The 12300-nt window shown below is 36.4% G+C and overlaps 2 protein-coding genes across 15 annotated transcripts; one reads left to right on the forward strand and one right to left on the reverse strand.

Moving 5' to 3' along the window:
- Nucleotides 1–1017: 1017 nt before the first annotated feature.
- BLH1 (BEL1-like homeodomain 1) lies at nt 1018–5807 on the forward strand. 11 transcript variants are annotated; one of them, XM_086246739.1, is made up of 7 exons: nt 1018–1073; nt 1238–1329; nt 1909–1979; nt 2580–3479; nt 3826–4199; nt 4311–4371; nt 4575–5807. In XM_086246739.1, exons 4-7 carry the CDS (start codon nt 2646–2648, stop codon nt 5427–5429), a joined length of 2124 nt encoding a protein of 707 aa, XP_086102865.1. In that variant the 5' UTR covers nt 1018–1073; nt 1238–1329; nt 1909–1979; nt 2580–2645; the 3' UTR covers nt 5430–5807. The 11 variants fall into 11 exon arrangements, with proteins under 11 accessions (XP_086102865.1, XP_086102873.1, XP_086102867.1 ...); XM_086246747.1 differs by lacking the exon at nt 1018–1073 and having other exon boundaries at nt 1123–1363; nt 2569–3479; XM_086246741.1 differs by lacking the exon at nt 1018–1073 and having other exon boundaries at nt 1123–1363.
- A 2275-nt stretch (nt 5808–8082) lies between these two features.
- LOC147282177 (BTB/POZ domain-containing protein) lies at nt 8083–11782 on the reverse strand. Of its 4 annotated transcripts, none has more exons than XM_086248006.1 (4): nt 11648–11782; nt 10498–10555; nt 8822–10124; nt 8083–8552 (listed from the first exon to the last, which is right to left on the reverse strand). In XM_086248006.1, exons 2-4 carry the CDS (start codon nt 10507–10509, stop codon nt 8545–8547), a joined length of 1323 nt encoding a protein of 440 aa, XP_086104132.1. In that variant the 5' UTR covers nt 10510–10555; nt 11648–11782; the 3' UTR covers nt 8083–8544. The 4 variants fall into 4 exon arrangements, with proteins under 4 accessions (XP_086104132.1, XP_086104133.1, XP_086104131.1 ...); XM_086248007.1 differs by having other exon boundaries at nt 11661–11747; XM_086248005.1 differs by lacking the exon at nt 11648–11782 and having other exon boundaries at nt 8083–8420; nt 8500–8552; nt 10498–10569.
- Between the last annotated feature and the right edge of the window lie 518 nt (nt 11783–12300).

Here is a 12300-nt window from a genome sequence, read left to right on the forward strand (position 1 = left end):
GCGAGTGATCGATCATTACTGCATATATATGCACACTCTTGAGTGAGTTAGTGGTGGGTTGGATAAAATATTTTCTTTTGATACGAAATGACTGAAATATAGAATTGTGGCACTAGTAGAGACTAGGATACAACCAAGATGAAGCCTTCTCCATCTAAACCAAAGTATAAGCGATAGAGAATGAAAATTGAGTGAGTTCATGAGCCACACATCTCTCCAAAAAAAAAAAAAAAAAAAGAACAACTTGATCCACTTAATTTTGAAGTGTTGGGATAAATTTCATCTAATGTTTGAGCGCTTATCGTAAGTGTTTGACACAAGCTAGTGTTCGAATCCACATCAATGTAATTGTTAATTAATTATGTTTGGAAATTACGTCAAAAAGATATATAGGTCATGTGAATGAATTTTTTGTTATAGGTTACTTGTAGAATGTTAGTAGACACATATATACACGAAATTAACACATGCATACAATTAGTTAAAAAAACCTTAAAAGTCCAAAAATATGATTGTAATTGACAATCTATAAGTCTATAACACATAATGCATGTTAGTGATTGGAGCATTCGAACCCTCAAGATAATTTTTTTTTCTTTTCAATTATGAAGCATGCATATATAGAATTTTTTTAACATTAATTAATTTTTATAGGAAAGAATTATGGATTAATAGCCAACTTTTCAAGCTTCCACTACTCATGCATGTATAGGATAATATGTATGTATATGCTCCCATACATATACTTTATATGTGGGGCAAATAATAAAGACAAACACATATTAACTTCATAAGCATTAAAGTTGGTGTTATGGTGGTTGGTCCTGTGTTCCTTACCAATTTAATTGCTTTATCTTCAAACTCTGGAATCCAACCACAAAAAATATCAAAAAGAAAAAATATGATAAAATAGTTAATTATAATATGAAAAAGACAAGCAGATATTTAATATTGAATTGAAGAATAGGACCCTCCACAGTCCACACACCCCTCTTCTTCATCGTCTTCCTTCTCTCACCTTTTTTTATTAAGCCTTGGTGGGAAGGAGACGTTTCCTCGTTTTTCAGCTGTTTGTATGCTTCTGACAAACTTTGAAATAAATTTATTATACACATATAATTTTTGTTAACACAGACCCATTTCCATCTATCCATCTATCTATCTATCTATATCTCTCTCTCTCTCTCTCTCTCTCTCTCTCTCTCTCTCTGAAAAAGTTCTTTGTTTCTCATCAAAGGGGTGCCTTGCTTGGCTGCATCAAATGATTTGAAAAGGGAGCTAGGGTCAAATCAAATCACAAGTTCTCTCCTGTTTTTGATCTATTCGCAGGTACTTCACCCCAAAAAGCCATAAAAGAGATAAGGTAGAAAATTGAAAACTAATTAAGAACAATTATATGTATCTCAGAAGTAAATTTTAATATTTGTTGATGAAGAAAATTGAAAAAAAAAATATATATGGTGGTAATAATAAATGTGTGGATAATGAGGTGAATAAAGATGGGTATCTTTTTCTCAGCCTTTTTAACTCTTTAGTACTCTCCTTTTCTTTTTCCTTTTGAGTGGGGGTGGGTTGCAGAGAGTTGGAGTCTGACAGAGAGGGGCTTTCCTATATTACATGTGAAGGGAAGGGAGTTTAGGAGTGAGTGAATAAAATCATAATATCATCCCATAGCTATAGATAGATATACAGATCATATGCATATATTGACAGGTGGGTGTGTTTGGTGCTTAATTCTCTTTTTATGTATGTATGGCCCTTCTCTCTAGCTAGCTCCCCATGTATTTTAGCTATAACTGTTAATTGGTTGCTCATTTCTCTCTCTCTTTCTTAATTCTCTGTCTTTCTCTCTCCCAAATTTTGATGGGTTTTGTGTCATTGTTAGTGAAATTCTTCTTTCCTTTGCAGTGCAGAGATGATCATGAAGCACGTGCAGACTCATCAGATTTCCATCACACCAGCAGCAGCAACAGCAGCAGGTACCAATATTATTAACTAATACTATAATCAATTCCTTTCATCACTCTCTCTCTCTCTCTTTCTCAATCACTGTACATCTCTCTCTCTCTCTTTCCATATCTCCTTATCTCTATATAAAGCCAACATAGTCCCATATCCTACTCTCTCTCCCTTTCTAGCTTTTTTACTTCTCTAAGCAGTAAAATCTAAGCTGCTTGATATAAGATATGAGGAAAAAACCCAGAAAGTCAATCTTCTTCTAAACTTTGGATTTGACTGTGTCAATCAATTTTCGTCAGTTTTTGCTCATGGGTTTTTTTTCGTTGCTAGCTTTTGATATTAGTTGTTGAATATTCATCTTCCCAAACTTTTTGTAAGAAATTAAGACCATATACAATCAGTCACTCTGAATTTCCTACCTATCCAATCACTTCCTCAATTATTGGACATTGATCACATAATTCAGACAAATAGTTACATATTTGCATGGTAGAAAGAGAGAGAGAGAGAGAGAGAGAGTGGCGTGTTGATGTCGGTGTGTACTGTGTTTGTTTCTATGGAGTGTTGGTGTGTATGATGTGAAGGCTGAAAGGCTTTATACTAACGTAGTCTGTTTTCAGTGAAGTAACCCTCAGACTCAGACTCATCAGCAAATATAATTTCAATTTCTCACAATCGATCCATCGATGGCGACGTATTTTCATGGCAACTCCGAAATCCAATCACCTGACGGCTTACAGACTCTCGTACTCATGAACCCCGGCGGCTACGTCCAATACTCCGACACTCCACCGCCGCAACAACAACCCTCCGCCGCTACCAACCTCATCTTCCTCAACTCCGCCTCCAATTCGTTCACCCATCATCCCACCAACCTCTCCCACGCGCCGCCCTCCCACACCCAACAATTTGTCGGCATCCCCCTGCCGACAGCTGTGTCCGGCCAAGACCCCAACAATTCGCAGTCCATGCATCATCCACACCACGACATCTCCTCCCTGCATGCCTTCATGCCACGCATTCAGACTCAGTACACGCTATGGAACTCGATCGACTCTACGGCGGCGCGTGACACCCCACGCGCCCAGCAGGGCCTATCCCTGAGCCTGTCCTCTCAGCAGCCGGGGTTTGGGTCCTTCCGTGGGGCCGAGCGGGAAGTCCCGTCGTCAGGAGAAGACATACGGGTTTCGAGCGGGTCCACTTCGTCGGCTTCTGGTGTAACCAATGGGGTTTCGGGTATGCAGAGCGTGCTGCTGAGCTCCAAGTACTTGAAGGCTGCGCAGGAGCTTCTGGACGAGGTTGTGAACGTGGGGAATGGGATCAGGACTGAGCTTCCCAAGAAGGGTAATGGGCAGCAGAGCAAAGGGATGGCTGAGTCGTCCATGGCGGCGGCAGCCACCGGAGATGGTTCCTTAGGCGCCACTGAAGCCAGTGGGAATAAGCGTGCTGCAGAGCTAAGCACAGCAGAGAGGCAGGAAATTCAAATGAAGAAGGGAAAGCTCATCACCATGCTTGAAGAGGTATGTATATATAATTGTATATCATGTGTACGTTGTTGGGTAGTTGTTTGTTAATTTGCTCAAGTTTCATGAATATAGGATGTGAAACATGGTTTCGTTTCTCAATTGAATTGGAGTGTGATTTCTTGGGTAAACTTTCTCATCAGATATCACTTTCAATAAGTAAAATTGATAATCTCAAAACATAACATGACATGCTATTTGACAAAGACTTAGATTGAGTTTTTCTACGAACAAAGATGTTGAGAAATCAAATTAATTGACAGAAATGTGCTTCAATGCCTCACATGCTAGGAACAGAGGGCTCCGAGATAATTCAATTCATTTTTGTTTATCTATTTGTTAGGTGGATCAAAGGTATAGACAGTACCACCGGCAGATGCAAATGGTGATTTCATCTTTCGAGCAAGCAGCTGGAATTGGTTCGGCTAGAACATACACTGCTCTTGCACTCCAAACAATCTCCAAGCAATTCAGGTGCTTGAAAGATGCAATCACGAACCAAATTCGAGCTGCAAACAAGAGCTTAGGAGACGAAGACTGCGCCGGAGGCAAGATTGAAGGCTCAAGGCTCAAATATGTGGACCATCAGCTTCGGCAGCAACGAGCTCTCCAACAGTTGGGAATGATCCAGCACAATGCTTGGAGACCCCAGAGAGGATTGCCCGAAAGATCTGTTTCTGTTCTTCGCGCTTGGCTTTTCGAGCACTTCCTCCACCCGTAAGCATTGCCATAATTTTCAGAATCCCATTTGTATTGTTGGGTTCATGTTTCAATGTTGAAGAAATTTCTCACTTTATGCTAAGAATTTGATTGAATTTTTGGTTTCAGTTATCCCAAGGATTCAGACAAGCAAATGCTTGCAAAACAAACTGGGCTTACTAGGAGTCAGGTACTCAAGTCTTCACACTTTTCCCATATCTTTTTTAGAATTTTGGTCAACAAATGATGTGGCAAATAACGCAACATATCAATTAAGATTGGGAAATTTGGGAGTACTGATTTTGGTGTCTCTAACATAACGCATTCTGCATTCGTTGGTGTACTCCCTTGTGGACATTATTGTGTTGATAAGTTTGAGTGTTGATTATGCAGGTTTCGAATTGGTTTATAAATGCTCGAGTTCGGCTGTGGAAGCCAATGGTGGAGGAAATGTACAATGAGGAAATCAAGGAGCAAGAACAGAATGGATCATCTGACAAAATGAGCAAGAGCAATGAGGATTCTGCATCAAAGTCCACAGCTCCTCAACAAGAGAGGAGTCCTGCTACTGAGAATAATCAAACCACAAGTAATTTCAATTCAAAACAAGACAATTCAAATGCTCCACCAGCAATGTCAATGTCCACAGCATCAACATCTCCGACAAACATTGTCCGGAACCAGTCCGGATTCAGCCTCATTGGGTCATCGGAATTGGATGGTATCACACAGGGTAGTCCCAAGAAGCATAGGAACACTGACATTATGCAGTCCCCCAATAATAGTACTACTGTCCCATGTATGAATATGGATGTCAAGACTCAAGAGGTAAACAATCATGAGCAACTTTCTATGAAATTTGGGGATGAGAGGCAGGGCAGAGATGGGTACTCATTCATGGGAAGCCAGACCAACTTCATTGGAAACTTTGGGCAATACCCAATTGCTGAAATTGGCAGGTTTGATGCAGACCAATTCACACCAAGGTTCTCAGGCAATGGGGTCTCTCTCACTCTTGGCCTTCCTCACTGTGAAAACCTCTCCTTATCTGCAGCCCATCATCATCAAAATTTTCTCCCCAACCAAAACATTCAACTGGGGAGAAGACTAGACATTGGAGAAGCAAATGACCAATTTGGTGCAATAAACACTCCAGCTCCCCACTCTTCTGCAGCTGCATTTGAGAGCATTGACATTCAGAACCGAAAGAGGTTCGTAGCACAATTGTTGCCAGACTTTGTGGCCTGATATTGATGCAAATAATGAAGAAGATCGACCTTGAAGAAAGGGTGACATGGATCATAGACGTACATTAATTGTCATGAATTGTGCTTCAGGGGTCTTCTTCTTCCCAATATTTCTTTCTATGCCCTCTAAATAGTAGGGATAATCCACAAGGGATTAATGCATATGGTAGTGTAAAGAAAGAAGAATTTACTTAGTATAGGTATATACTTCTGCATAGAACCATTTCAGATCTTAGACTACAGCTTAGGATTTGAGAGCATATGGTTGAGATTGTATATTATTTTGTAAGTTTTGAAGATGGATAGATGGATTGGTGTAAACTTTAGTTTAATTGGCATGGGTATACCAATATATATTGATATTAAGTAATTGGGAATATGTCAATGTGTACTTCATTTATTTATTTATTTGTCAATAATAGATTTATGGTGATAGGTATCAACTCAACTAAAATAATAAAAACTTGCATGTGGGCATGAGTCCATGACTATTTGGTAAAATGTATATTACGTGCATGCATGTCAACTTAATCAGCAAAATTATACAATGAAAAGGAATATGTGCATACTAATTCAATTCAATTCCTCAGCTTCCAAGAATTAGAGAAACCAAGAAAACGTATGCATATTGATTCGCAATAAATCAATTAAAAGATTTTGTTTCTTTTTCTGAAAACCGAAAAGAATGAATTTACCTTTTCTATGATTTTTTCTAAAGAAATTGCACTTGGTGAGAATAGAACCTACATCATGAAAATTAATATATATATATATATATATATCAAGAATGCTCTAAAACTAACTTGTTAGTAAGTTAATATAAAACTAACTACTATATTGGGCCCACTGCACAATGTAATCTTAAAATCTGCATCGTCTATCTTTTAGGCCCTACTTCAAAGATCATTCCTGTAAAAAAATCTCCAAAATCGGAAGTCATTTAGTCATTTGATTATAAAAACAATTATTTCTATGCTTTTATTGAAAACATTGATCGTCTATTTATTTGATCTGAATTAGATTACTACATAATTTTCAATTTAGTTAATTTTTTGCAATGATGATCTTTGAAGTATGACCTAAATAATTGACGGTTCGGATTATGAGATTAGTTATGTGGTGGTCCCAAAAGCATAGTTAGCTTCGTATTAATTTACTAATCAGTTAGTTTTAGAACACTCCTATATATATGTATGTATTTAGAAGAACAATAAAAACTAATTTGACAATAATGACGTTTATGATGAGGCAACGCCATTAATTGTAGAATCCATCTTTAAGAATTGGAGGACCACTCCGAAATATAATCCAATTGAGATAATTCTAAAAGGATTCCAGAAAAAATAATAATTCACATTATTAGGCCACATTAAAGAAAAATAAAAGAGACTAACATGTTAGGCATACCAATTAAAAACAAGGGTGACCAATGTGTTTATCTTTTTCATTACACGTGATGAGAGAAATGTATCTGATAAGAGAAATAAAAAAAACAATATATATATATACATCGATCCATCGCTTGAAAGTTCTCCACGCCAACATACTGAGAGTAAAACCCTAATCGAAGGCCATATAGCCCAAGAGTCAAAATCCAATAACACATCGAAGGCCATATAGCCCAAGAGTCGAAATCCAATAACACAAACAGATGAGAAACCTAGAACAAAACAAATTAAACAAAAAATTTCTCCAAATTTTTGAGAAAATCCCTATGAAGCGGGAAATTTTTTAAAACAATCTTGGATTAATACAATAGTTTTAACTACTAGATATTTAAATGAATTCAGCCCTTAGATGTATTATCCTTCACTTGTATATGAAATTAAGTCACTTAGGTGAGTATTTATGTTATTTATGATACCCATAATGCCACTTCTATAAAAGAAAAAAGAAGTAAATTTTATTTATGATTAACTATGTGATTAAGAAAAATGAAAGAATCAGGTATACTATTAATTGAAAGGAAATGTTAGAAAATATTGATTACAAAAACTTTTTTTTTTGCTATATTGATTGCAAAAACTTAATTGGTGATTTTCTTCATAACAGTCATATCAAAAGTAGGAGAATTTTTTTAATGTAACCGATACACCGTCATGTGGTGTAACCAATTTAACGTGTAAGGGTATTATTAGATGATATGTTTATATTAGTAGGATATAGTATTAATAACATTCGCTCATATTATAACACATATTCTGATTACACCATATAGTGGTGTATCGATTATACCGAAAAATCTCTCCAAAAGCAGGATGAATAATTTCTAAATAAAAATGTTTGGTAACATAAAAAGTGAATTGATGTTATCTATATGAAATATTAAAATATGTATAAAGATGCCAACACACACAAAAGTTTTATTTATATTTTTTCTCCATAACAACCAATTTGTATACGTAACATCATTTAAAAACCATAGACTTGGAAAGCAAGTCTATTAAAGAATAAGTCTTACAGTATGACAGTGCATATCCCATTCAAATAAGGAAAAGTATAAAATACAGTTAGCAATATTTTAATTTTATGAAATTCTATATTACATTAACAGGAATTGACGTGGCCGGAGACCTCTTAGAGGTCCTCTGCTTATGGAATGTGGGAAAAAGTGTCTTCTAGTTTGAGAAAGAGAGTCTACAAGCATAAGACAAAAAACAAGAATAGCAAATCTATGTGTTGCAAGTCTATTTGGAAGCAATACATTGTTTCTTTAAGATAACATACAATAACCTTAAAAGAACCCATTTGCTTTTCCTTTTGTTCTTTTAAGATTTCTTCTCTGTCAAGGATACCAATATCAATAAGATTTCCTCAAGTTTGTTAGGTGAGTTGCATTGCATAAAAGTTTTTTATGTGTTTTGAGAAGAGCACAAAGTTACACTAATAAACTTCAACTTTGAATTGGTAAATCTATTCCCTCTCATAAATTTCAATCAAATATCCTTCAGATGTGCTTTAGGACCTCATGTGCACCCACCAGAGCATAACACAGCACAACACATTCCACCAGAGCAAAATGAAGAAAGTTCTCACTCATATCTATACTCAAATAAGGTATTCATACTTACAAATCTAAACCGAACCCAGGGGATACATGATCGCTCACCTTGATTTCAGTTACCTGTGACATTAAGAACTCCAACAATTACTATTTTTTACAATTAAAACAGGAGTTTACAATTAAAACAGGAGTTACAGGATCATAAATCACATGGCATATGACATCCTAGAATCAAAATTTACATGGAACAAGTTCAAAATAGGCTCTACTAACTTAAACATGGTGTCTACTTTTCTCCTCAGATTTTTGCAAATGCATTGGTTTAAGGAAAGGGTGTTCAAAAATTTTGGTAGCTTACTAATAACGTTTAAAAAGGTTAATGACTCAACGTGTATTGATCTTGTCATGGTTCACCGCGATAACTGATAGTCTTCTTTTGGCAACCTTGGATCTGTAACACCACAACTCAAATGCTTCAGTCAGGTCAGGATATTGAATATGCTCATTTCCCAACCATTCAGTCAATATTTCTGCCTGCTCTGCTGATGGCAGTGCAAGAATTATGGAAACAAATGTGGATTCCAAGGACTGCAACAGCTCACTATCCATTTTTAGCGTGGGAGCATCATCACCAGTAGTTGTGACAGAATCAATCAGAGGTTTTGTAACCCTCACAAAAGGAAGCCACACCTTCACCATATGAAGCCGTTTTTCAGTTGGCAAAATGACGGTGCCATAACCTATTGCCTCTAGAATCTTTGCCGCCACCTCAATAACCTTGAGCTTTGTCTCAATTAATTCAGCCGTTGGACTCGCTTGCTTTACGACCTTAACTATTTTATCTGATGCATCCATCCAATTGCAGACAAATTCCCTCATAATTTCCAACTTAGTTAATATCTGACATGCCCATGACAAATCTGATAAAAGCGATTGAAATGATTGCATCTTCCCTCCATTAGGAGATAATTCCATTTCACATAACAAAGCTTCTAATAGATTATTAAATCTTTCAAATAGTCTCTTCATACAATCTTTCACCTCCGATTTTATCTCATCATCAACTGTTAAGAGAGGCACATCATCATCTTCAGTTAGCATGTACTCAAGCTGCTCCTGGGCTGAAGTCTTGAGATCATTCATGATTGGAGGAGGGGATGATGTGGCAAATCGGATGGTTGAGAAAAAAATTCCTATGATGGCTGATTGATTGACTGGTTGGAGACGGGCAAGAACTGGCTCTGCTAGCGATCCCATGGGTGGTATGATTTTTAGAATCTCCTCCTCCTCAGATTCTTCCCAGGGGACTGCTTCCAAGTAGTTTACGCAAGCAGTGATGATTTGTGGGCATCCAAGCTTGACAGCCACCTGGAGAATGCCAACGGAATTTTTTACACCATGCCAGATGTCATCAATTGAGCCATCTATTAAGACGTAGAGCAGGCGGAGAACACTGACATGGTAGTCAAAGTCTGTTTCTTGGCAGTAAACCTCAACACAGTTGCGCGAGTCAAGAATCTGACATGTCGGCCAATTTTCAGAGAGGCGGTCAGAAAAATACTTGCTCTTTTCCATGAGTATGTGGGAGTGACAATATAACCTATCATCCCGGCCATCCTGTGTTCGTATCCTCACAACAACATCACTGGTTGATCGGTCCCCAATCCTGCTAGGAGTCCTTGTTTCAGAACCCTGAAAGAAAAGAAACATTAAGGAATAGAAGAATAATAGGATACTGAAAAAGGAAAACAATAAAGCAAAAACGTTTTGAACATATGACATGACATTTCTCGATTTTCTCTATATACCATGTCCTTAATTAACAAACTATTGATGCTCAAAAGAATCAAATGTGTTACTGGACAAACACTGATGGAATTAAATCACAGTTATGTGGTCCAGTTACATTGTCATTGCAGGTATCAAACTCAAAAGGAAGAACAGCAGAGAAAGGAAATCTTACTGCTCTATGTCTCAACTATGGAAACAGAAACTGACATAATAATTAAGATTGGCAAAGAAAAGAAGATTTAGAACATAAAATGAAAAGCTTGGGGAAACTTACAAGAGACTCCATTGAAGCATTACACACTAATGAACATTTCTTGTACACATCATAGCATCTGCCGATAAACATGATTAGCAAAAGTGTTAGCATCAATAGATTGCCATACATACTGGATATTGTACCAATTAGTTCTATTGTTTCCTTTTTGGCTTGGAAATAGTAATAATAATCTACATACATTGACGTAACTGTTGCAAATTGGGTCACAAAATAAATGAAATCACACCTCACGAGAAACATGGAGTGACCAGCAGATTTCTGTTATTCTAAGAAACTTTTTCTACAATGGTCAATCCTTTGCATTATTGATATGTGCAACAAAACAGTCACCACATGTGAGTTCTGGTTACATTTTAACTACATATCGGTACAAACAATAGAAAAGCACTAATAACCAGCTTAAATCTTAACTAGCTGGTGTAAGTACTTTTATCTTTTTTCTCTAACAAAATTGTTAGGAAGAACTTGGGCGCTCTTACCATATAGAAGTATATACTCCCATATCCAAAGTAAGATCTGCAATCTCCTAAGCCAATTATAGTCTAAAAATCAAAATCTCCAAACACATTTAACTAATAAGAAGAAAACAATTAAAGTTTCACCTTAGAACAATCATTTTTTGAGGGATAATCATTGAAGCATAGTTTCATTGCTTGTCCATACAACCAACTTTGTTTCAAAATCAAACATATACAAGCATATAGTCTAAACTAAAGATATACAAGGGGCAAAAACAAGTTAACAGAAAATGAAGACCAGGCACATTCTGAACCTCATTTGTAAAACCCACATTTTTAATCATCTTCTTAGCGCCTCTTTCACCTATTGTTCCCAAAATTCACTTCATTAAAGAGAACTTTTGAGGAAAATAATTAAAGTGATTATATCTTGGTCCAAGAAAAAGAAGATTTTGTACACATAAGAGAGAAATCCCGATACAGTTTTTTGTGGGCAAGAAGAGATTAATGCATAAAGAGTGAAAACCAAAAAAAATCCAAGTTCAGAGTGCAGCCCAAGGGAAAAAGAAAAGTAAATTGCTGATAACCAAAATAAGTAGAAAAAAAAAAAAAAAGATAAATAGTGAGTGATAAAGTACAAATACATAGCCAATATTGCAAGAGAGAAAAATGAAATTGAGGATTTATACCCTCTCTTCTCACCAACTACTTGGTCCCTGGAGGTTTTGATTTCGCATCAGCAAGCAACAGGGTAATGCTCAAGCTCGCTCTGTTTGTCTTGGCCTTGGCTTTCTCTCTCTCTCTCTCTGGAATGGTCAAGTGGGTAATGTGGGTTTGAGGACCAAAACTCTATTACAAAAATGAGGTCCTGGACCGAATTTGCTCAAGCCCAAATGTCCCTCTAAGATAAAAAAGAGTGACATTACCCACATATTGGGTCGGATGAACCGACCAATTTATGACCCAAAAAATAAAAAACCGACCAATCTGAATTCGACGCAAATATTTTTCGACCGAAAAAAATAAATAATTCAACGCAAATATTTGACTATTGAGCAACTCAATGGAAAATTTGACATGTTTAGTAAATGCAAAAATAATTTATCACAAGTTTTCGGTAAACTTAAAATCGAAAAAATTAAACTCTAAGCCCTAAGCAGGTGGATTGACAAAAATAACAAGGAGATCTCTCGATCCGCTTGAGTGAATTGACTTCTACATTGTGTATATTCGCTCTTGGATTGGGCATCTCAAATCATTCAGTAATCATTTTATTATTATCATTTTGATTTATGTATTTATATAAATTGTATTTGTTTATTTATTTGACAACAATTATATG

This window comes from Dryas octopetala, chromosome 6, assembly GCF_963921425.1.
Source record: "Dryas octopetala chromosome 6, drDryOcto1.1, whole genome shotgun sequence".
NCBI classification, from domain to species: domain Eukaryota; kingdom Viridiplantae; phylum Streptophyta; class Magnoliopsida; order Rosales; family Rosaceae; genus Dryas; species Dryas octopetala.